This window comes from Carassius carassius, chromosome 41 (genome assembly GCF_963082965.1).
Source record: "Carassius carassius chromosome 41, fCarCar2.1, whole genome shotgun sequence".
Taxonomy (NCBI): Eukaryota; Metazoa; Chordata; class Actinopteri; order Cypriniformes; family Cyprinidae; genus Carassius; species Carassius carassius.
In genome coordinates this window covers 11,006,285-11,029,333 of record NC_081795.1, presented here as the reverse complement: position 1 = coordinate 11,029,333, position 23,049 = coordinate 11,006,285, and the positions used below count along the sequence as shown (strand labels likewise).

The 23,049-nt window shown below is 38.6% G+C and overlaps 1 protein-coding gene across 1 annotated transcript; it reads left to right on the top strand.

Moving 5' to 3' along the window:
- Positions 1–2,979: 2,979 nt before the first annotated feature.
- LOC132122698 (pre-rRNA-processing protein TSR1 homolog) lies at positions 2,980–15,365 on the top strand. Its single transcript, XM_059533034.1, has 15 exons — positions 2,980–3,158; positions 3,615–3,718; positions 3,810–4,038; positions 4,849–4,983; positions 5,086–5,534; positions 6,128–6,278; positions 6,504–6,688; positions 7,883–8,100; positions 12,926–13,085; positions 13,206–13,316; positions 13,507–13,639; positions 13,883–13,999; positions 14,096–14,236; positions 14,376–14,450; positions 15,126–15,365. The coding sequence occupies exons 1-15, from the start codon at positions 3,041–3,043 to the stop codon at positions 15,302–15,304; spliced, it is 2,505 nt and encodes an 834-aa protein (XP_059389017.1). The 5' UTR covers positions 2,980–3,040; the 3' UTR covers positions 15,305–15,365.
- The last annotated feature ends 7,684 nt before the right edge of the window (positions 15,366–23,049 follow it).

Sequence of the window (23,049 nt, the reverse complement as noted above, 5' to 3'; positions counted from 1 at the left end):
GCTTATACACTATACATTTCACCACAGTTTGAACCTAAAAATGTACAGAGCTGTAGGTATTCTTGGTATTGCTTAATATTGGTAATCATCATTGTTATGGATCACTAAGAGGTTAAAGCTGATCCCTGGGCAAAATTATTACAGTGATGTCAACAAGCCTGCAAGCAACCAATTGGTGAACGGAGCAGAGAACTAGAGCTCTGGGTTGGTTCTGAATCAGCCATGTCTGCCAGCCAATGAGAACGCAGATATGCTGTCACTGTATCCAGGCGAATAGAGGGTTATGAGACTTATGGAGCCTTTTTTATGAATGGGATTTAAAGAGCCATGCTTCATCCTGTTGATGTCATTATAGAGACACTGGTGTGTTATAATTTAAAAATAAAACAGCAAAGAAATTCTATAACCTAAATGATCCATTTGACAACCCACTTACACTCTACATGAACTCTCTGTGTTTGTCATATGTTTAGAGAAAATCTATTTTTTTTTGTGTGCTGGGAATGATTTATAATTTCCTCAATATAAATTAATCTGTTTTTGAAATGGCTATGACTATGAATCGAGGACACATAATTAGTTTTCTTGTTTTATGGTATTTATACAAAATAATACAACCCGAATTCCGGAAAAGTTGGGACGTTTTTTAAATTTTAATAAAATGAAAACTAAAAGACTTTCAAATCACATGAGCCAATATTTTATTCACAATAGAACATAGATAACACAGCAAATGTTTAAACTGAGAAAGTTTACAATTTTATGCACAAAATGAGCTAATTTCAATTTTGATTTCTGCTACAGGTCTCAAAATAGTTGGGACGGGGCATGTTTACCATGGTGTAGCATCTCCTTTTCTTTTCAAAACAGTTTGAAGACGTCTGGGCATTGAGGCTATGAGTTGCTGGAGTTTTGCTGTTGGAATTTGGTCCCATTCTTGCCTTATATAGATTTCCAGCTGCTGAAGAGTTCGTGGTCGTCTTTGACGCATTTTTCGTTTAATGATGCGCCAAATGTTCTCTATAGGTGAAAGATCTGGACTGCAGGCAGTCCAGGTTAGCACCCGGACTCTTCTACGACGAAGCCATGCTGTTGTTATAGCTGCAGTATGTGGTTTTGCATTGTCCTGCTGAAATAAACAAGGCCTTCCCTGAAATAGACGTTGTTTGGAGGGAAGCATATGTTGCTCTAAAACCTTTATATACCTTTCTGCATTCACAGAGCCTTCCAAAACATGCAAGCTGCCCATACCGTATGCACTTATGCACCCCCATACCATCAGAGATGCTGGCTTTTGAACTGAACGCTGATAACATGCTGGAAGGTCTCCCTCCTCTTTAGCCCGGAGGACACGGCGTCCGTGATTTCCAACAAGAATGTCACATTTGGACTCGTCTGACCATAAAACACTATTCCACTTTGAAATAGTCCATTTTAAATGAGCCTTGGCCCACAGGACACGACGGCGCTTCTGGACCATGTTCACATATGGCTTCCTTTTTGCATGATAGAGCTTTAGTTGGCATCTGCTGATGGCACGGCGGATTGTGTTTACCGACAGTGGTTTCTGAAAGTATTCCTGGGCCCATTTAGTAATGTCATTGACACAATCATGCCGATGAGTGATGCAGTGTCGTCTGAGAGCCCGAAGACCACGGGCATCCAATAAAGGTGTCCGGCCTTGTCCCTTACGCACAGAGATTTCTCCAGTTTCTCTGAATCTTTTGATGATGTTATGCACTGTAGATGATGAGATTTGCAAAGCCTTTGCAATTTGACGTTGAGGAACATTGTTTTTAAAGTTTTCCACAATTTCTTTACGCAGTCTTTCACAGATTGGAGAGCCTCTGCCCATCTTTACTTCTGAGAGACTCTGCTTCTCTAAGACAAAGCTTTTATAGCTAATCATGTTACAGACCTGATATCAATTAACTTAATTAATCACTAGATGTTCTCCCAGCTGAATCTTTTCAAAACTGCTTGCTTTTTTAGCCATTTGTTGCCCCCGTGCCAACTTTTTTGAGACCTGTAGCAGGCATTAAATTTTAAATGAGCTAATTAAGTGGATAAAAGTGTAAAATTTCTCAGTTTAAACATTTGCTACGTTATCTATGTTCTATTGTGAATAAAATATTGGCTCATGTGATTTGAAATTCCTTTAGTTTTCATTTTATTAAAATTTAAAAAACGTCCCAACTTTTCCGGAATTCGGGTTGTACAATTTAAGAGCATCATTCAGGAACCATGCTGAAATGAAATTCCTCAAGAAAAAAAAAAAGAAAGAAAAAAACATGAGACAAGCTGTCCTAAATAGATGGTAATGAGAAATTAATGTGCGCTTTATACCTCCCAGGATTTCCTGAGAAAAAGGGATGTACATGTACTGTAAAATCCAGCTCACAGTCTTTTTTTTTTTACATGGTTTTGTGCCTTTTATTTTAGGGTAATGGAATGAGAATAAAGAAGGGATCAGGATGCTGGACTCAAACCAGCATGTGCATGAACTTGTGCACTGCCCACTGCACCACAGCTCTGACAGCTTACAGAAATAACGTGTGCATCTATGTTTGTCTATTAAGAAATAAAAAAGCTAGACATATCCCGTTAAATTTTTTTAAAGATTTCATACTAATAAAAAAAATATACATTGAAATACTACCATAATGCATACAAACAATACTTTACAAGCAATTTACAATATAAATCATATATTAACAAACAAAAACAGTAATGCTTTCCCACCATATTATTGCACTGTTATAAAAATGACTTTATAATGCTAAGAATCTTAGTAGTCCTAAAAATAGGCGTCACCTCCAAAATTTGTGGGATTAAAAATAATAATTTTGGTGAATTGTATAAAGAAAGATTAACCTCCCTGCGTCTCTTGTATTTATGGGAGGGGGGGGGGGGGTGATGCGGCTGATCAACAGTAGGTGGCACGCGCGCACTTTATTATTCAGTGGCGATTCTGCAGAAGGAAAGTCAGGCGCGTGGATATGGCGTCATTAAAGTTTACATGTGCGGCACATGACAGAAAATGGCTGCAGGAGACGAGCAGCAGCAGGCGCACAGACCTGGAGCTTATAAGCAGAAAAACAAACTGCACAAGCATGGAAAACACCGAACTAAAGGCGAGATCGGACGGGAGAACAAAGGTATGTCTGACGAGTTTATAAATAAATAACGTTAATGTTACACACGAGCGATCCGTCAAGTGGGCAGTGCCTGTCTTACTGAACACGTGTTTAAAGACCCGAGAGGTGATCAGTGAGACTTAATATTGAAGTTTTTCTATGCATGCAGTGCATACTTTACCCCTGCTGACAAAAACAGCTTTTGTCAGCCTAAGATGCTTGATGGTCTTAACTAAATTAAACTGGTCTCTCAGTCCGAGCAGCTCAGAAGTGCCAAAGCCTCTAAAAAAAACCCAGCAAACCATCTTAGTCTGGTTTAAGTTTTTTTTTCTCCTACGAGTGGCTCATGTAGACTCTATTCATGCTTAGAAAAATCATGTGATGTGCTGACCAAATCTGTGCCATAATCATTATGAAGTGTATTTGTGTATTAATGAAAAGTGCAACAAGGTAAACATGACTCCTAATAAATTTAAGGTAGGGTTGCTGTCATGGCTCTCACCAAGAGACAGAGAAGAGAGATCAGGAAAGTGGACCGCAGGAACAAAGCCAACCAGCTGCGGCGCAACAAAAAAGACTTGGTAAAGTATACTTTAAAGTCTTTTACATGGTTTACAGACTGGTCATTAGCTGACTTACTCATCGCCTTTTGGGTGTTGATGACGATGGCAGGTGCTGACAGAGAAAAGGAGGCTGGGCAGCAGGGATGGACCCCCTCATCTGGTTGTAGTCATAGCCCTTCATGCAGGAGTGGATGCTGGAGCCGTCACAAAAATACTGAGAGGTGAAGGAGTTGGTGGTGTCGTGCATAAAGATCAAGGAGTCACTGGGGCAAAGGACAGTTTCGGTCTTGTTCTCCCCCGCTTTAAACAGAGATTCATTTTCTACAGGCCAGACACAGGTAAATAAATGCTAATGATGCACGGTGGAATTTCTAACATCTGACACTATACTGCTTTTACTTCAGTCTTCAGTGCCACGTGATCCTACAGAAATCATTCTAATATGCTTATTGGGTGCTATAGAAACATTTCTTATTCTTATCAATGTAGAAAACACTTGCGCTGCACGGGATTCTTTGATGAATAGGAAATTAAAAAAGATCAGCATTTATTTGAAATGGGAATCTTTATAACGTTATAAAAGTCCTTACTGACACTTTTGATCAATTTAATGAAAATTATTATTGCCCTCCAAATTTTGAACAGTAGAAGTATGAACTTACTAACATTTTTGTGAAATGATTTGCCTGAAAATGTGCTTGTTTAGGAATCCACTATATATATATATATATATATATATATATATAAAAAATATATATATAAAATATATATGCACTATTTGGTACTAATAGTATCAGCTGATACTAGAGATTTTTTATTAATATTTCATTTGATGGTTTCAGTCGATATTGTTCAGTCCTCTCCTAATTGTTCATGCTTGTTTCCCCTATATTTAAATTTAGATCACATTTGTTGTTGTCTTGTTATAGTTTAATAACACTGTTTGATGTAGTCTTTAGCAAATATAAAGATACATTTAGTTTTAAATCGTTGCTTTAATTTAAGCAAAGTAGTATAGATATCTATACATTTTTTGTACAGATATCAGTGTTATATTTTTCTCTATCTTTCAAGTGTGGCTTAAGAAGGTACATACTTTTTGGGGCTATGATTAAAGGCTGTAAAAATCTAGTTTTGACTCATTCCAGCTGACTTGCATTCACTCCTGGATGTGGCAAAGATTGCAGACAGTTTGGTGTTTGTCTTGGAGTCCACTGAAGGTTGGGACAGCTATGGAGACTACTGCCTGTCCTGTCTCTTTACCCAGGGCTTGCCAAGTCATGGTAAGATTGTTTCTAGAGTTTAGCCGTCATTATGCACAGATTTTTAATAGAATGTCACAATCGGCCAACCAGAATCAATTCTTCTTTCTCTTTGCACGGCAGCACTGGTGTGTCAGGGAGTGGCTGATCTAGCGGTGAAGAAACGCACTGAGTCTCGGAGATCGCTCTCCCGTTTGGTAGAGTCTCATTTCCCAGAACCGCGTCTCTTCCCTGTGGACAGTCCTGTGGATGCCATGTTATTGCTGAGGCACCTGTCAGCACAGAAACAGAGACGGCTGGGCTTCCGCTCTCGCCGCTCACACCTGCTGGCTCAGAGAGCCACATATCTACCGAACACCAGCCAGGATGGGACAGGGGGCTTAGCCACAGGGTTAGGGGCCCTCAGTGTGTCAGGATATATTCGAGGCTGTCCTCTGCAAGTCAACAGACTGGTGCATATCACAGGTCATGGAGACTTTCAGCTCAGCCAGATCGATGCTCCTGCAGATCCTCTACCCATAGTGACAGCAGCTCCTCGCCCGGTGAAGCCAGGACGAGATGTAGCGATGACGGTTAGAGGCTATGTTTTTTTATTTGAGAGATATTATAAAAATTTATTGTAATTATTAGTTCATCATTTCATGTAAGATGATTTGTGATTTATCTATGTGCAATTTGTTTATGCATTTATTCACGTTTCATTAATTCCAAGTTCAGCACTATATCCAAACAGGCGCAGCAAGCGATAAAAGCAGTGGTTCTCTAACTTTTTGATTCCAAGGCTACAACAATATTTGAAGCCCACTGCCTCCTTATAATGAAAGCTTAATGATGCCCTTAATAATACTAGTCCCCTTAATTATTGGGTTAACAATTAATTAGAAATGTTAATTATTACTGGTGTGAAGAATTAATAATCATTATGTTAAAAAGTGATTTGTTCACAATTTCTACCCGATGAGATATTTTAGATTCATTATAAAAATGCCTATGGTATTTACATGAGTGTTTCAGGTCTAGAAATCACACTTTTATAATTAATTTAAATTTGATATATATGTTTGAGAAACACTGAATAAAATCCTACAGTGAAAACTCGTTGCTCTAAGATCCTGTTCCATACAACTCTTAAAAATCAAAGTTTTTCCTTGTACGTGTTCTATAGGATGGTGGTGATGGAAATGTGAAAGGGGACGTTCGGGTGTTGATGAAAGCAGACCCTGAGAAGAGGGAGAGCCTGCAGGCGGAGGCAGAAGTGGACCCCATGGATGGGGAGCAGACGTGGCCCACAGAAGCAGAGCTGGAGGAGGCAGAAGGTACTACCCTGTTCACACCAGGTGTATTATTGTTTATTAAAACTATTGAAAACATTTTGTTAATTGAACTAAAATATAAATATCGGATGATAAACTTTAAATGAAAATTATAAATATTGTCTTCGTAACTAACTGATATAAGTTTGTTGAAACTCTAAGATTCTCTTGATGGACAATACTGATATTTAGCTTACTGTTGATGTGACCTATTCGTTTATTATTTAGAGGCAAGAAAGAAAAGGAGAGTGATGAAGGTACCAAAGGGGACCTCTGACTACCAGGCCTCATGGATCATCGATGATGCTGAGCAGGAGGAGGATGATAATGACAGTGACAGCTGGGATGATGATGATGATGATAATGAAGATGGAATGATGGAGGATGAAATGGATGGTGATAATGAATCTCAGGTGAGTTTTTGTTATTTTGACACAGGCCAGTCCCGTGTTTTTGATGAAGCATTTCCTTAAGAAAAGCGTTTCCTCTGCCATAACCATATACCTGGAAACAGGAAGCTATTATTGGTGGTCAGCAAAAATAAATCACACTGCAACTGTAAACAAGCATGTGTGTATATATGAGGGATGTGATTTTATTTTATTTTTTTATACTAAAACAGATTTTCAGACTTTTTTTTTGTCCTGATATGCATGATTCAAATTAATGCATAAATTGGAGGTGAATTTTTTTTATTTTGTTATTATTATTATTATGTAGTCATGGGATGGGGGGGTGGCATGTTTTCATTGTTTTTTTTTTTTTCTTAGCTGGTCGCATGTCTGATTGTTGGTATCTTTTTATTCTATATGAACAATTACACCACCTCCTTGAGAAGAAAGCAGGTTTTATTTATGTTTGTTGCTATGGCAGCTTGCGAGCCGACAGCAGAATTGACCAATCAGGAGCGAGCTTGGCAAAAGTGGGTTAAACCCAAGTGCATCTAACTGCCCGATAATGATTGAATGTCTAAATAAAATCAGAAGGATGAGATGGAGGGGTGGGCATGGCACGGCGCGGGCGGAACAGTGCATACGTGACTCTGCGCTCTGGTGTAGAGGCACTGTTTGTTTTCTCAATGTCTGCTGCTTGGCCTTAGTGCCAGGCATCTCCACGCAACAATAGTGTTTGGAGAGGGAGTCTCGAGAGAAGCCTTCTGTCTTCCTGCTCTTTGGACAGAACTTCCTGTCGAGACTCACGGAGGGGGGCGGTCATTTATTTATACCAGCTGGGCTTGAAAGAACAAGGGGAAGCTTGAGATGTGTGGAAGCTCTGGTCCATTTATTTTCTTTAATCATAATTAGCATGCGTTTGAAGTCCTGGGGCGCACCAAAGGAGACTTTTTTATGCAAGATGTTAACAATAGGGAAGTGGTACTACAGATGATTACAGAGATTATTTTTATTACTGCACCTGCGATTGTTCTACAGGTTGACCCCACAGGGGGGTTGATGCACCCCAGTGGTATGTCTTGTCCTTTTCCCCATCTCAGTCACTCGGCTGTCTTTTTAGTGGACTTCAAAGAAATGGCATCTTTTGTTTGGGTTTGCTAGACTCTGGATGTATGTCTAGAGTAATGTTTTTACATGCTTTTCTTCCTCTCTAAGGACGCTGGGTCTGAATGCGCTTCTGAAGGAGATGATGACGAAGAAGAAGAAGAAGAGGAGATCAGTTCCACCGGACACACCGGAGCCGAGCAAAGTTATGATGAAGGCATGGACGAGGCCGAGGAAGGAGAGGGGCTGAGGAGATACAGAGAGGCACGTGCTAATGAGATGTTCCCTGATGAAGTCGACACTCCGCTAGACGTCCCAGCCAAGACACGGTAAGATCCAGGACCATTCCAGCCATGTACCTGTTTGAAATTAAGCAAAGTAGGGCTGTGCTATTAATCGAAATTGTAATAAAATCACGATTTGAGCGTGCACGATTTCTAAATTGCTTTGTAGCACGATTTTCCGCGGCTCCGACCTCCCGCAGCATGCTATCCCAACCAATCGGAATGCAGCGCACCTAAGTGGAGTGCGAGAAAAGGAACAGACTGGGCATATGCCTAACTCCAGGTTCACACACACTGTGTGTGATGCATATTTTTTTCGAGCCCATGTTAACGAATCAGAACGTTCACATTGCATGCGGTAAATGAGGTGAACAGAAAAGATTAGAAATAGAAAGGTTCGAAAAGATTGAATATCTAGCATAGAGAGAGTTGTGAGTGCACAAGACACAGGTTGAGCGAGAGGAGACATGTTTTAAGTGCGCGCACTCTCTCCGGATGAGGGCAGCGTGTATCTGAGCACGCGTGTCTGGTTTTGTAACCGAGCAAAGTAGTGTTGTCACGGTACCAAAATTTCAGTATTCGGTATTCGATACCAGTGAAAATCCACGGTTCTCGGTACCAATTTCGGTACCAAAGCAAAACACAAAAATATGCTAATTAAAAAAATAATAACTTTTTATCACTAAAAGTAAAACCAATGCCATTCTTTATACTTATTTACAATTGTGTTTAAAGTTTTTCTACAAGTTATATAATTATGAAAAACAGTAAACAAGTTTCACCCAAATTTAATTTGTCTTTTAATTTATGAAATTTAAACACATTTTATTTTTGGATTTGCTATTAAAATGAAAACATGGAAGAAATATTGTGATTTATTTCTTTAAAAAATAAAGTTTTATAAATTTTTTCAACAGTAGTAGCAGTATCACATACATTTTACTAAATAATAGTAATATTTCTAGCACAATGCCTTTATGTAAAAATTAACTTTTAGGCCTAATGATTGCATATGTAATTTTAACTGAACTTAAGACTGGTGGTGATGCTTAAGATGTTTTTGGTCATTGAGGGTTTCTGTAAAAAAATAGTAATAGATCATATTAATTATTATTAAAAGATAATACTACTACTAATTCTACTATCATACTAATGTATATACAATGCACTATGAATTGATGAGCTGCTGGGTTCATGAATATTAATCACGTTGTCTGCGTTCGGTCAAACTGATTTGCTGAAATCAAAACAGGGACAGTAAGAGATCAGCGCCAGCCAATGAAATTGCCATTTGCGCATTAGCTCCGCCCACTACCGGAGAAACCGGTAAGTCTTCTGCTTGTTCGAAAATGAATATGAATAATTCTAAATGAACTCTATTATTTTGACAGGAGAAGACAACAAAGAATAGTTTACATATAGCGTGTCGATTCAGCGTGGTAAGACTCTCGCTCTCTCTCTCTCTCTTTGCATGTGTGAGAAACAGTGTTATCAGTAAAGTGACGGTGAGTCGTGCGCCTTCACAAAGAGTTTACAGAGCATCAAATACAGGTGCGCTGTGCGTCCATTGAGATGAACTGAAAAGTTCAGATCACTTGATGGAGAGAGAACTCTGAAGCTCAGATGCTGAAATTAATGCAAGCGCCATGTGCTTCAGTCTATGTAGTAAACAAACCCGCACGTCTCTGCCATTCATTAATTCACACAGAGACGCGCAGAACACGGATTCATATTTCAAACAACTTTTGCGGCTTAACTTACAGATACTGGTCCATATGGAGATTTGATTTTATTAATTTATGCTAACTTTGACAAATTCCATGACTGTCCATATTAAAATGTAAGTTTAATTTTCATGACTGGATTTTGAGATTCCGTCCTCGTTTTTTGCTTCGCGGAAATCATAGCGCTGAACCGGGTTTGAACGGGACCTCGGTACTACCGGTACTTAAAGAAATCTGGTACCGTCACATTTAAATTTTTTTAGTACTGACTTGGTACCGAAGTACCGGGTCTTTTGACTACACTAGAGTAGAGCTGAAACAACGAATCGATTTAATCGATTAAAATCGATTATTAAAATAGTTGTCAACTAATTTAGTCATCGATTCGTTGCTAAATAACTTTTATTTGCCGTAAGCGGCTCATTTCGTGCATATTTCAAATCTGCGGTGACCAAAGTGTGGCAGTAATGAGCAACCGGAGGTTTTACTCAGCCAGTACAACAGGAGAAGTAGCGAATAGCCAATAGCTGGCCTCGTTTTGTCACGTGCTTCCCGAACAGCGTCTCTGCAGCATTCAGCAGGATGTGGGAGTATTACTTTGAGCCTTCAAAAAAGAAGAGTAACCTGTAAACTCTGCACTACGGAACTGTTTAAGGGGACGTTCACATATCGCGTCTTTTGCGCGCTCAAGTTCGTTATTTCCAACACCGCATCGAGTTAAAACATTTCAACTTTTCAGAATGCAGCAAGCGCACCGCGGGTCATGTGACAAGAACTAACCAATCAGCTTCATCCTTTCCCGTAACAACGTTAAAAGCTCAGTCAAGATGAAAGGAACAGCTGATCATAGTTGTATATGGATTTCCATTTCGAAATAAATTTAGTAGCAGAGCTACTGCAAGCGATTTTTTGAGCTGCAAATCCATTTATCCTTTGCTGAAATTTCCGCGTCTTCAAGGAGAGAGCACGTCATGGTTGCTTATCAAAGGCAGACGCCTCAGGGGCGCAACTGCACGAGCGCTTTGGAAAGGAGGAGAAAGTGGCGCGCCTAGCGTTTTCCACGCGTTTTTAGGCACGATATGTGAACGGCCCCTAAGACTTTCATTTGTGCAGATTCTCCAGTACAATGTTGTTTGCAAATGTTTAGTCGTAAAAGCTGATAACATTGCTTTTTAACAGTTAACATTTAAAGCTTTACAAACATGTTCTGTGATCAGTTTGTCGTTTACCAGTTCAAAATTCAGTCGTGCAGCCTAATTATGACTGAATGAGAGAGATAAATGTTTAAAGATATTTGAAATACACTTTTTTTCTAAGTATTCACTGCTCTTTTTCACACAGCAGGGTTTTTGTGTGTGTCCAATTTTTTTTCTGGACAACCTTCTGATGGATTTTACTTTAAATTGTGAGTTCCATTCAGGTTTCATGCCATTGGCACTTTTTTCGAAGGATTGTTTACAATTTCACAGCAAAAGCTATAAAGCTGTTTTCCAGTAAATAATAAAATACAATTCACTGCAATTTTATTCTGTTTTATCCTTATTCTTCGTGAAAATATGTTCTGAAAGATTCCTTAATAAGCTTTGTCCGGGATGTTAAACTACTTTAGGAGCTCTAAGGACTGCCATGGTGAAAACATTTGATATCTCCTTGTGAAATTTGCTAGAGTATGGGTCAGTGTTCTGATTGCAGAAGAGTTCGACAAAGGATTACTAACACAGTAAAACAACTCCAGGTATATTTTTAATGAGGATATGACAATGCAAAATGGTTAAAATCTCTTAAAAATCTATGCTGAAGGATAAAGACCATTTATTAATAATTTACTTGGGGGAAAATGGAAAAAACTAAAATATAAGCACATAAACCGATTAATCGATTAATCGTAAAAATAATCGACAGATTAATCGATTATCAAAATAATCGTTAGTTGCAGCCCTACACGAGAGCAAAGGAAATCTGCGTGCGAGCGGATTTATATTTATAAATATATTTCAACACGAGGCAGCACTACAATGAGCTCTATGACCAATGCATGGCAAAAAAAAAAAAAAAACCCTGGACAGATTTTATATTTATTTATTTTTTTGCCATATGTCTAGACATTTTGTTTGACATCTTAGTGATTATTTTGACCTATGTCTGTTCTAGAAACTTTTTGATAAAGCTCTCAATGGTTTTCTTTTGAAAATGTTTCAAATAAGACTGTAAAGCATGTCTTTGTGTGTCACAAAATTGATAAAAAAAATCTTGATAGGTTTTTTTTGTCCATATCGCACAGCCCTAAAGGAAAGTTCACACAAAAATTTTAATCATCTTATTTTATTTGCGGAACTCAAACATTTGTTATAAATGAGATTTACTGTACCATACAGTAATGTCATTTAGAGGTGAGCAGATATTACAATTTGCCATTACCAATAATTTTTTTAGATATTTTCACGTTATGGCCCGTATTAAAATTCAGTACTATTTGGTTAAAATAAATGAAAAAAATAATATTTAATTAATATATCACAATATTTTAATGTTTACTATGAAATGGATTTCTGCTGTTATTAAATATAAGCATAAATAGTGTAGATAAAATGAGTATTAGATGATGTTAAAGGGGATCTTAATGTTACAAATAGTTTAAATAAGTGCACATGATCAAATAACGAGTATCGGTTGATGTGATGAATAATAAAAAATAAAAATGACTCCCAACTATATTGTTTATCCCTAAATATGGCACTACATTACCATTCAAAAGTTTGGGGTCAGTTTTTCAAGTTTTTTTTTTTTTTTTACGCCCACCAAAGCTACATTTGTTTGATCAAAAATATTAAACCGTAATATTGTTAAGTATGAATGCAATTGAATATAACTTTTTTCTTGAATTTCAAGCAGTCATTACTCCATTCTTCAGTGTCAAAATGATCCTTAAGAAATAATTCTAATATGCTGATTTGATGCACATGAAACATTTCTTATCAGTCTTGTGCTGCAAACCTTTTGTAACATTATAAGTGTCTTTACTGTCACTTTTGATCAATTTAAAGTATCCTTGCTAAATAAAGTATCAATTTCTTAAAAAAAACTAATTGAACTATTAGCAAACGCAAGGTTCCTACTCTGCTCATTACTCTGTTGTGTGTGTCCAGGTTCCAGAAGTTCAGAGGTCTGAAGAGTTTCCGTTCCTCCCCGTGGGACCCCCTGGAGAATCTGCCTCCCGATTACTCGCGCATCTATCAGTTCCAGAACTTTGAGCGCATGCGTCGCCGAATACAAGCAGATGCCGCTAACGAGGAGGAGGGAGCAATGGTTTGTTTGGTGGGGGGGTGAAAAGAGTGTTGGTTAGAAAGTTCTCACAAATGTAACAGACATTTAGGCTTTGTCCCAGAAACATTGGTGTTTGACTGTATACACCTTTTATTACTGCAGGTAGGCTGGTATGTGACGCTTCATATTTTGGACGTTCCTCCCTCAGTAATGGAGAGCTTCCAAACCGGCAAACCATTAGTTCTGGTGTCGCTGCTACCACATGAACAGAAGGTACTTACAGCTTAGAGGATTCTTGAAGAGAATTTTTTTTTATAACTGATTACTAATAAATAATATAATGTTAAAATTTCCCAAAGGTTTAAATTTGCTAGCAATGTTTCAGTTTTGAAGTACTCCGTTTAAATGCATTCTTTCACTAGTAATTGTAGTCAGGATTGAGATAACTGTCTGTTTTCTGCAGATGTCAGTGATGCATATGTTGGTGCGGCAGCACCCGAGCAACACAGAACCGATTAAGTCTAAAGAAGACCTGGTGTTTCAGTGCGGTTTCAGACGCTTCAGAGCTTCAGCCATCTTTTCACAGCACACTTCTGGTAATAACAGCCTATAGAGATCATCACATTCTTCATATTTAAAGGTCTTTCTTTATAGGATTGTCAAGTCCAGGGCTATGGTTGATTTGTGTTTGAATGTGTGTCATGTTTCAGGCTCAGAGTAACAAGATTTTTATTTTTGGGTGAACTATCCTTTTATCCTCTGTTCACATGATGTATCTGACAGGTTTAAGTCCCAATAAATGCCTTTAGTGATATTAAATCTTTTTTTTCTGTTTCCAGCTGATAAACACAAGATGGAGCGGTTTCTGCGTTCTGATGCTCCTACAGTGATGTCTGTCTATGCCCCCATTACCTTCCCTACCACCGGCGTTCTGGTCTTCAAACAGAGAGATAACGGTGGGGAGAATCGTACAAAAGATTTGAAATCAAAAAGAGAACTGCCTTCACCAGTACAGCATGTGGTACATATTTTTCTTTTTCTCTTTACCACAGGTATGCAGGACCTGGTGGCCACAGGTACTCTTTTGAGCTGTGATCCTCGGCGTGTGGTGTTGAAGAGAATCGTGCTGAGCGGACACCCTTTCAAAATCAACCGGCGCTCTGCTGTGGTCCGTTACATGTTCTTTAACAGAGGTGGGAAGGAAGGCATTAGTCATTTCCTGTTTACCTTTAGGTGTGTGCGAGTGTGTGTGCGCGTGTGCATGTGTGCGTGTGTGCGTGTGTGTAGAATGCTAACAATGATTGAGTCTAACACAAAGAATTTCTCTTGCAGATGATATTCTGTGGTTTAAGCCAGTAGAACTACGTACAAAATGGGGACGAAGAGGACACATCAAGGAAGCATTAGGTAAAAACAAAATATTAATTATGGAGAAAAACATTTAATGAACTTAACATTTACTAGTGTTTTTAGAAGTAAGACAGCTCAAAGATTTTAATCCATATTCAACATTCATTATTGTTGTTATTATTATTAATGTATTGTTATTAGTAATCCACAACGATGAAATAATATTATTAAAATTAAGTTTAATAATAAATTGTCATTTGTCATATTTTTTTTTGTACAAATAATGACAAAATAATTTGCTGTATTTAATTAAGCTTATTAATGTTAATAATAGCAGTAGTAGTAGTAGTAGTTTAGTAATTTTATTATTAATTATAAAATAATTATTATCAGAAATAAAATAAAAATCTGAAATATATTGATTTGTTTTCAAATACATTTATCTTGCCATAAAAATAGCCATACATGCTGATATGGCAGTAAAAGTAAAAACATAAATACAAAATTAATCAGTATTGTTCATAAATAATATTTTTTAGTTTAAACCTTGATTGGGCAGAAACTATACAGACTTTTATTAGGACTTTGAATTATTGTAACAGAATGTACTAGCTGGTCTAGTTTTAAATTATGGGAGAAAAAGGAAAAAGTACATTCTTTAAAAATGTGGAATGTTCTGTACCACGGTCTCAAAGTATGTTATGACTCACTTGTGTCTGTGTGCTTTCGCAGGTACTCACGGCCACATGAAGTGTGTATTTGACAGTCAGATGCGCTCTCAGGACACGGTGCTGATGAACCTGTATAAGAGGGTGTTTCCGCACTGGACCTATGACCCTTATGTCCCCGCCCCTCTACCCTGGGTCAAGAGAGAGCCACCACCGGCCCTCTGTGACATTGACATGGAGTAGAGGCAGGAAGTTACGAACTGAAAACAATGGAAGCATAACATGACACGGACTGCTTATGTCACAAGATACTCAGATACTGATTCTCTGTACTTCAATTGACAATTAAATGTCTATATATAATTTCTGTGCTTGTTTTAGTGTTCGTAAAGCATTTTCCATAAAAAGGTCCCAAAGTGGCCACTAGATGGCAAACAAGTATTAGGGTTACCACAGAGTAAGCGTTTTAACATCAAGTGTTAAATGCCTTTTTGAGGCAATTTGACAAGTCTGGGATGTTTTAAACTAAAGATTACAAACTTAATGGCATTTCTTGCTAGCCTCAGGTTGACAACCTGTGAAATAGTTTCTCAAACAGAAAATGTTTGTTATTAGTCGCTAAACAAAATGCAGTGTTGTGGAGTAGCACAGGAAAAAAAAATGTGAACAACTAAATTTCAGCCTAAACCCAAAGTGAGAGCATTTTGTGATTTTTATGAGGGAGGCAGTGATGAAAACCCACATCTTAACTCTCATTGTAAACTCATTGCAATCTTTTATTTTTCATCATTTAGCTCTGAACCAAACCTTATGCTGGAATGTTACTCCCTCAAGTATATCCACAACAACTGCGCCTCATACTGTCCTCTGGCTTCCATTGTTCAGAATCGCTGGCACCGGTGAGGGATGATTGTCGCTGGTGAGCGAATGCATAGTGACCATAATTTACACTGCAATGCTGCCATATGCAGATGACAGTGAGTTTCTATGGGCCTTTATGACACAGATGGAGCATGTATGTGTGCTGTCTGCACTGTTATTCTCCTTAATTCCTACAGACTCTTCCACCACTCCCTCTCCCTGGTGGTTCCCTGACCTGAAGCCCCCTTTTCACCACTATCTACACTCTCTCACACAGGGAGTGTGACCCTCCGTTGTTTTCTTGCCGGATCCCTAAATGTTTTACAGTTCTCTCTCTCTCTCTCTGTGCTCCCTCCCCTCACTCTTTTGCTCTTCTGAGAAACAATGATTTATGAATTGTAATATTTATCATAAAACAGTGCTCTTGCATGCTTGCAGTTACATGATTCATCTCCAGGCTCCACACCGCAGACGCATGCCAATATGTCTGGGAAAAGAGAAGGTGAAGCTTTGGGCTCAAAAAACACAATGTGATCCAAGAAACGGGGTATCAAAAGTTTAATATGTACATTTTTATCCTGCGCTGTGAATTTGATTATGGTGGAAAAACTCAAATAATTATAAAACAATCGCACTAGGGTAATACTTATTTATTGCCTAGGGGTGCACTAGAAGCGCTGGACGGTTAAGTTGAGGCACTCCATTTATTTTCTTGTTCATTTTTTAAGCCGTAGTGCACCGGGGGCATTGAGCGGGGATGTGTTAAACACATCTTGTTTAAAGCTGAATGGGGTGTGGTATGCCTGGCCAAATGTTCATGATCTAGAGAGGAAATCTAATCCTCCCACGCTGGAGATTGTCCTTAAAGGAATATTCTGCGTTCCAAACAGAGTTAAGCTCAATCGACAGCATTTGTGGCATAACGTTGACTAACACAAAAATGAATCTAGACTCCTCATTACAAATGCAAAAATCTGGGTCACAGTGTAAGTGTATGGGATGTAAAAATTTGAAGGGCGTTTTTAGAGTTTTCATTATATTGTCATGGCAAATTTTTTATAAATTTTTTTTTTTTATTCATTTAAATTTAAGTTCCACTAATAAATTGGCCCCACTGTCTCACTATTTGATTTAATGCAAAAAAAGTGCAGCTTAAAATTTTATGAAAAAGATTAGTTCTATTAGAACTTGAGCTATAAAGCTGTTCTCATCATTTTCAAGGTTGTTATAGGGTTATGTTATGATGGCAATTCCTGTATTTAAATACAAAAAAAATTGGCCCTCTGTAATTCCTTATTGTAGGAGGGCCTCACCATAACCTTCATTTCAGATTTTTTTTTTTTTTAAAGAAAACAAGGAACATGTCAAAAATAATAAATATACATGGTAATCAACATTATGCCACAAATCCTGTCGACTGAGCTTCACTTTATATTGACCCCAGAATATTCCTTTCAAAACATGCGTGGAATGCAACTGTCGAGTTTTTCCTCCACTCGATCCCTTCTGCAGAAACGTCTGCTTGGGTTTAACGTGGAAATGTTGAATTGAGTCTCGGCTGATTGAAAGCGAAATGTTTGTGACTGTGAGGGACAAACTACACGGAGGTATATTGGACAGCGCTCACATGAGCATGTGATTGGTTTTTACCACAGTCAGAAGGAGTTAACGCTGGTGGCTTGGGGCCGCTTGGACCAGGAATGTCCTGTGGTTCCCAGCTCCTTGCCACCACACACAGCTGGATCCCGCTGAAGACATAATGGGTGAAAGGTTTTTCCATTGGAAGAAGAGAGAATGAAAAAATAGAGGGAGATGGATTGCAGATAGATGGAAGAGATAAGATGAGAGAACCACTGAGTGTTTAAATTGAATGTAAAACAGAGTATAATTTAAGTGCCTCTGAGTTGGGAAAACAAGAATAAGCAAATATGTTTGAGAGTAGGAGGTGGGGGATGGGGATGGGGATGGGGATGGAGGGGAGTGAGAAGGAGATGGAGAGCAAGAGTGGCTGGCGTTTATGGATAGCAGATGTGGCGCTGTGGGATTTTGGCAGAGGCCAGTGGTGCCTGAGTCCTGCGCTGGCTGGGTGGCACCAGGGTGAGAGCGAGGTCAGCTCACCGCAGCACACAGCCCATAAAACATCGCAAGAGAGACGCTCACACAGAGAGGGCCACAGCCTGGGATGGCGATATGGCACAGAAGATTGACAAACACTTACACCGCACATAGAGAACCCTTCAAATCTACTGGAGCAACCGGTTCAGATAACTCATCTTCTAGCTGAATGTTTAAAGACCGCAATGAAAAATATAGAAAACAATGAAATCATGGTTTAATAAGGGCTTAAATCATATTTACATGCCATTTCTTTGTCAAACTGTATTGCAAAAATAATTGCGGAATCCAAATACTATCTGGAGGTACATCCTTTAAAACTCACGTTTTTGAACATAGACTTTATAGTGCACCAAACTTAAATTTGTATAATTCATGAATGAAAACATTTTGTAACATGATATTGATGAACCGTTTACATGGTAATGCAATGTCTGATTTTAAAATGGGTTTTAAAGGATGAATTTTGAGATTTTAAGTTTTCAGTCGATATATAATTTCCGATGATTTCTAAAATGTGAAGGCAACGAAGTCATCTTTTTTTTTAAGGCCAAAACTCCTGTTATAATGTAGATTTTTGAGGGTGCACTCTTGTCATAAATTAACCTATTACCTTTCCTACACAATTTTTAACAAAAACATTGGTAAAATATATATTCGGGAGTCTTAGACCTTTCCAGCAATATAGTTTGTCAAGATTTAATTGTAATATAGTGAAGTAAATGTAGGCGTCCCATATACGGGACGGGGTGAAAGTTAAAGGGTTAATATAATGAAGGTGTCTAGTTTGAATACACTCTGGTATCATGCAAAATACTATAAAAAGGCATTTAATTGGCTTAGGCAACTTTTTATAGGTACTCAGTTCAGTGCCTGATTAGAAATGTCAAAAATGGGCTTCATGACCTGTTTATTTTTAATCACAAAAATATGTTCTTTCTTCTTTTGAATACCACATTACCAAAGCTAAAATGTATAAATGAAACATTTCCCTTAGGGTTTTCAGTTAGCAAGCTAACAGTTTACCTTAGCATTTTAAAATGATAATCAAACTTAACAGCTTACCCTGCTAGCTTAGCATTATTTAAGAAAAGCTATTTTGAAATGTTAGACAGGGTTGCCAACTCTCACGCATCTGGCTCACCTGGGCTGCATTTATTTGATCAAAAATACAGTAAAATTTTGAAATACACTCACTGGCCACTTTATTAGGTACACCTTGCTTGAACTGGGTTTGCCCTTTTGTCTTCAGAACTGCCTTAATTGTTCGTAGATTCAACAAGGTGTAGGAAATATTCCTCAGAGATTTTGGTCCATATTGACATGATAGCATCACGAAGTTTCTGCAGATTTGTCGGCTGCACATCATGGATGAATCTTCTGTTCCACCAAAGTTGCTGTGAACACCATTTGAGTAAAGTGAACTCATTGTCATTTTCAAGAAACCAGTCTGAGATGATTTGAGATTTGTGACATGGTGCATTATCCTGCTGGAAGTAGCCATCAGAAGATGGGTACACTGTATTCATAAAGGGATGGACATGGTCAGGAACAATACTCAGGTAGGCTGTGGCATTTAAAATCTGCTCAATTGGTCCTAAGAGGCCCAATTTAAGTGTGCCAAGGAAATATCCCCCACACCATTACACTACCACCATCAGCCTGAACAATTGAGACAAGGCAGGATGGATCCAGGCTTTCATGTTCTTTACGCCAAATTCTGACCATACTGAATGTCGCAGTTTTTTCCAATTTTCTATTGTCAAATTTTGGTGAGCCTGTGTGAATTGTAGCCTCTGTTTCCTGTTCTTAGCTGACAGGAGTGGCACCCGGTGTGGTCTTTTGCTGATGTAGCCCATCTGCTTCCGGATTCGAGGTGTTGTGCATTCAGAGATGGAATTTTGCATACCTTGGTTGTAACGAGTTGTTATTTGAGTTACTGTTGCCTTTCTATCATCTCTAACCAGTCTGCCCATTCTCCTCTGACCTTTGACATCAACAAGACACACAACTGCCGGTCACTGGATATTTTCTCTTTTTCGGACAATTCTATGTAAACCCAAGAGATGGTTGTTTGTCAAAATCCTCAGCAGATTTTGAAATACTCAGACCAGGCCGTCTGGCACCAACAACCATTTCAAGTTCAAAGTAATTTAAATCCCATTTCTTCCCCATTCTGATTCTCGGTTTTAACTTTAACAAGTTGTCTTCATCACATCTATATGACTAAATGCATTGAGTTGCTGTCATGTGATTGGCTGATTAGCAATTTGTGTTACCAAGCAATTGAACAGGTGTATATAAAAAAAATATATATATATGAAAGTGACGTGACATACGGCCAAGTATGGTGACCCATACTCAGAATTCGTGCTCTGCTTTTAACCCATACAATGTGCACACACACACAGCAGTGAACACACACCCAGAGCAGTGGGCAGCCTTTTATGCTGCGGCGCCCGGGGAGCAGTTGGGGGTTCGATGCCTTGCTCAAGGGCACCTGCCGGCCCGAGACTCGAACACACAACCCTTCGATTGCATGTCCGATAACCATTAGGCCACATCTTGCCCTTACCTACCTCATATGTGTACCTAATAAAGTGGCTGGTGAGTGTATTATTACAATTCAAAATAACTCTCTTGTATTAATGTTTTTTAAAGTGTAATTTATTCATGAGATGGCAATTTCAGCAGGCATTACATCATTCTTCAGTGTCACATGATCCTTCAGAAATCATCTGATTTGCTGCTCAAGAAACATTTCAAATGATTATCAATGGTGAAAATAGCTGTGCTTCTTCTTCTTATTATTATTATTTTCAGGATTTTTTGATGAATAAAAGTTCAAAAGAACAGTATTTATTTTAAACAGATTTTTTGTAGCATACATGTATTTATAATTAATGCCACCTTGATGAATTATTAATTATTAGTATTACTTTTAAAAAATTATAAAAAAAACTAAAACTTTTGAATGGTATAGTGTATACTATTCCAAATTCAGCCAGAGTTTTAAAAGCCACTGATTTTCCTGCGATTGAAAATCAACCCCACTTCATCTCTGATAGAAGAAAGTAAAACAACAAAATGTTCAAAATAAACAGAAATGTTAGATCAGTTTCCTGCTAGTAAATCTGAGCAGAAATAAGAGAAGCGCTCCTTTTACCCTTTTTTTTTTTCTTTTATTTCTTATTAGGCGCCCTTTTCTCACCACATCTAGTCGTCTCGACCGTAACATCTCAAAATTCCTCAGTAAAATCAAACATCCTGTCATTTTCTATACACTCGCTCTCCCTTTATCTCTCTCAGTCTCTCTGGCTGTCTTGTTCCCCCTTCCTCTCCCCTTACCCTGGTCCTGACTCCCTGGTTTCCTGGGGCCTGGCCAAGGCGTGTGTCCCTGAAGGAGCCAGTGAGGAGATGGAGAGAGGGGGCAGAGCAGGGGCTGAGAGACAGGCTCCAAAACCACAGCTGCGGCAGCCCTTCCTCGTCTTCCTCTCTCTTGTCCTCTCTCTCACTTCACTTGAGTTTGCGAGGAGCTGGCCTGGCACCCACCCCAGCTCTGCCATTAATCAGAGGAGAGGGGTAGTGTGTGTTTGTGCTGATAGAGAACTGGCTGGAACGGGGGTGGTATGGAGACCAGGACCTCCTAACAAAGCCGCGGAGTTCACCCAGCGAGCGAAGAGGGGAGGGAGTCTGACAGACAACACGCCTGGTGCGCAGATCGTGACTCTTTGACGAGAGAGAGAGATGAATATGAGATAGATGTGGAGAAGTTAGATGTGTTTAGGTGAGGCGTGAGGGCGTGCGAGGGAATAGGTTAGCGGAAATGGACCTGGGGTCCACTGAGGAGGAAGAGAGAAGATCCAAGATTCTGTCTATCATTGCATATAAACATGGAAAATCTCATGGTTCAATGGAAACAGCTGTACAATGTGCACTTTTGTCTCATTAAGGCAACTCAGTGAAAAGAGTTGGCCACAGTGCATTATGCTTATGGTTAATGCATATCCCAGATACCGCTGCCCAAGGTCTCGGTGCAGTATTGTACCACACAAATCAAAGCTGCTATACAGGATGAAATTAAATACAGTACTTGTCAAATGTTTGGACGCACCTGACTGAATTTATGTTCCTCGTGAAACTTTTAGTCTTAAGGCTTGTGCTTAATATTTGTGTAAATAAATATCAATTATGCCTTTGCACTCATTTATTTGATAAACTAAAATTTTAATTATTATTATTGTAAATATATGAGTTGGAATGGATTGTGCAGGAAAGCAGCCAACAAGTGCTCAGCATACATGGAAGCTAGCATCCCATGATGCACCTCATGAAGCTGGTTAAGAGAATGAATGGAATGTGCAGATTCCAGGGAGTCTTTTATTCTGGAATCTAAAGACTACAGAAAAATTAAAGGATTATTGTCTAAAAAGTACTATCAATAATAATAATAAAGATTATTAAATTAAGATAAAAGTTGAACCGACCATCTCGTCCTCTTTACTAGTTATAGCATGAAATAAACATGGATGAACATCAAAAGGTATCTATTTTCAACCGTGGAAAGATGTCCATACACACTATTTCTCAAGTTCACCTACTCTTCTGTCTGGTTTGTTTGTCGGACAAAATCTGAATTTTGTTTGGTCAGAACGCCGGTCAATCAAAGTCCCAGCGAAGGGCAAGTTATTCATTTTGGTGACAACACTATTATTCTAAGAGGTGGAAAAGCAGCTATAGTTCAAAATAAGAAAATCTGCAGGTGTGTCTAAACTTTGGATTTGATAGCTATTCATGTTGAAACTACCTTCTAACCTATGGTTCTCTCCAACAGGATGTTGGAAAGTGCTGGAGGCAGATTCGCTCCAACTAAGAGTGCAGCATTAGGAACGGATTTACATAGGCTATATATATATAATGCCTTTTTGATTAGACATGATAGGTGCCCTAGTTGTTGTACTAGACTGATTGTACCTCCGAGTACATTTTGCACATATTCGATTGGACAATGT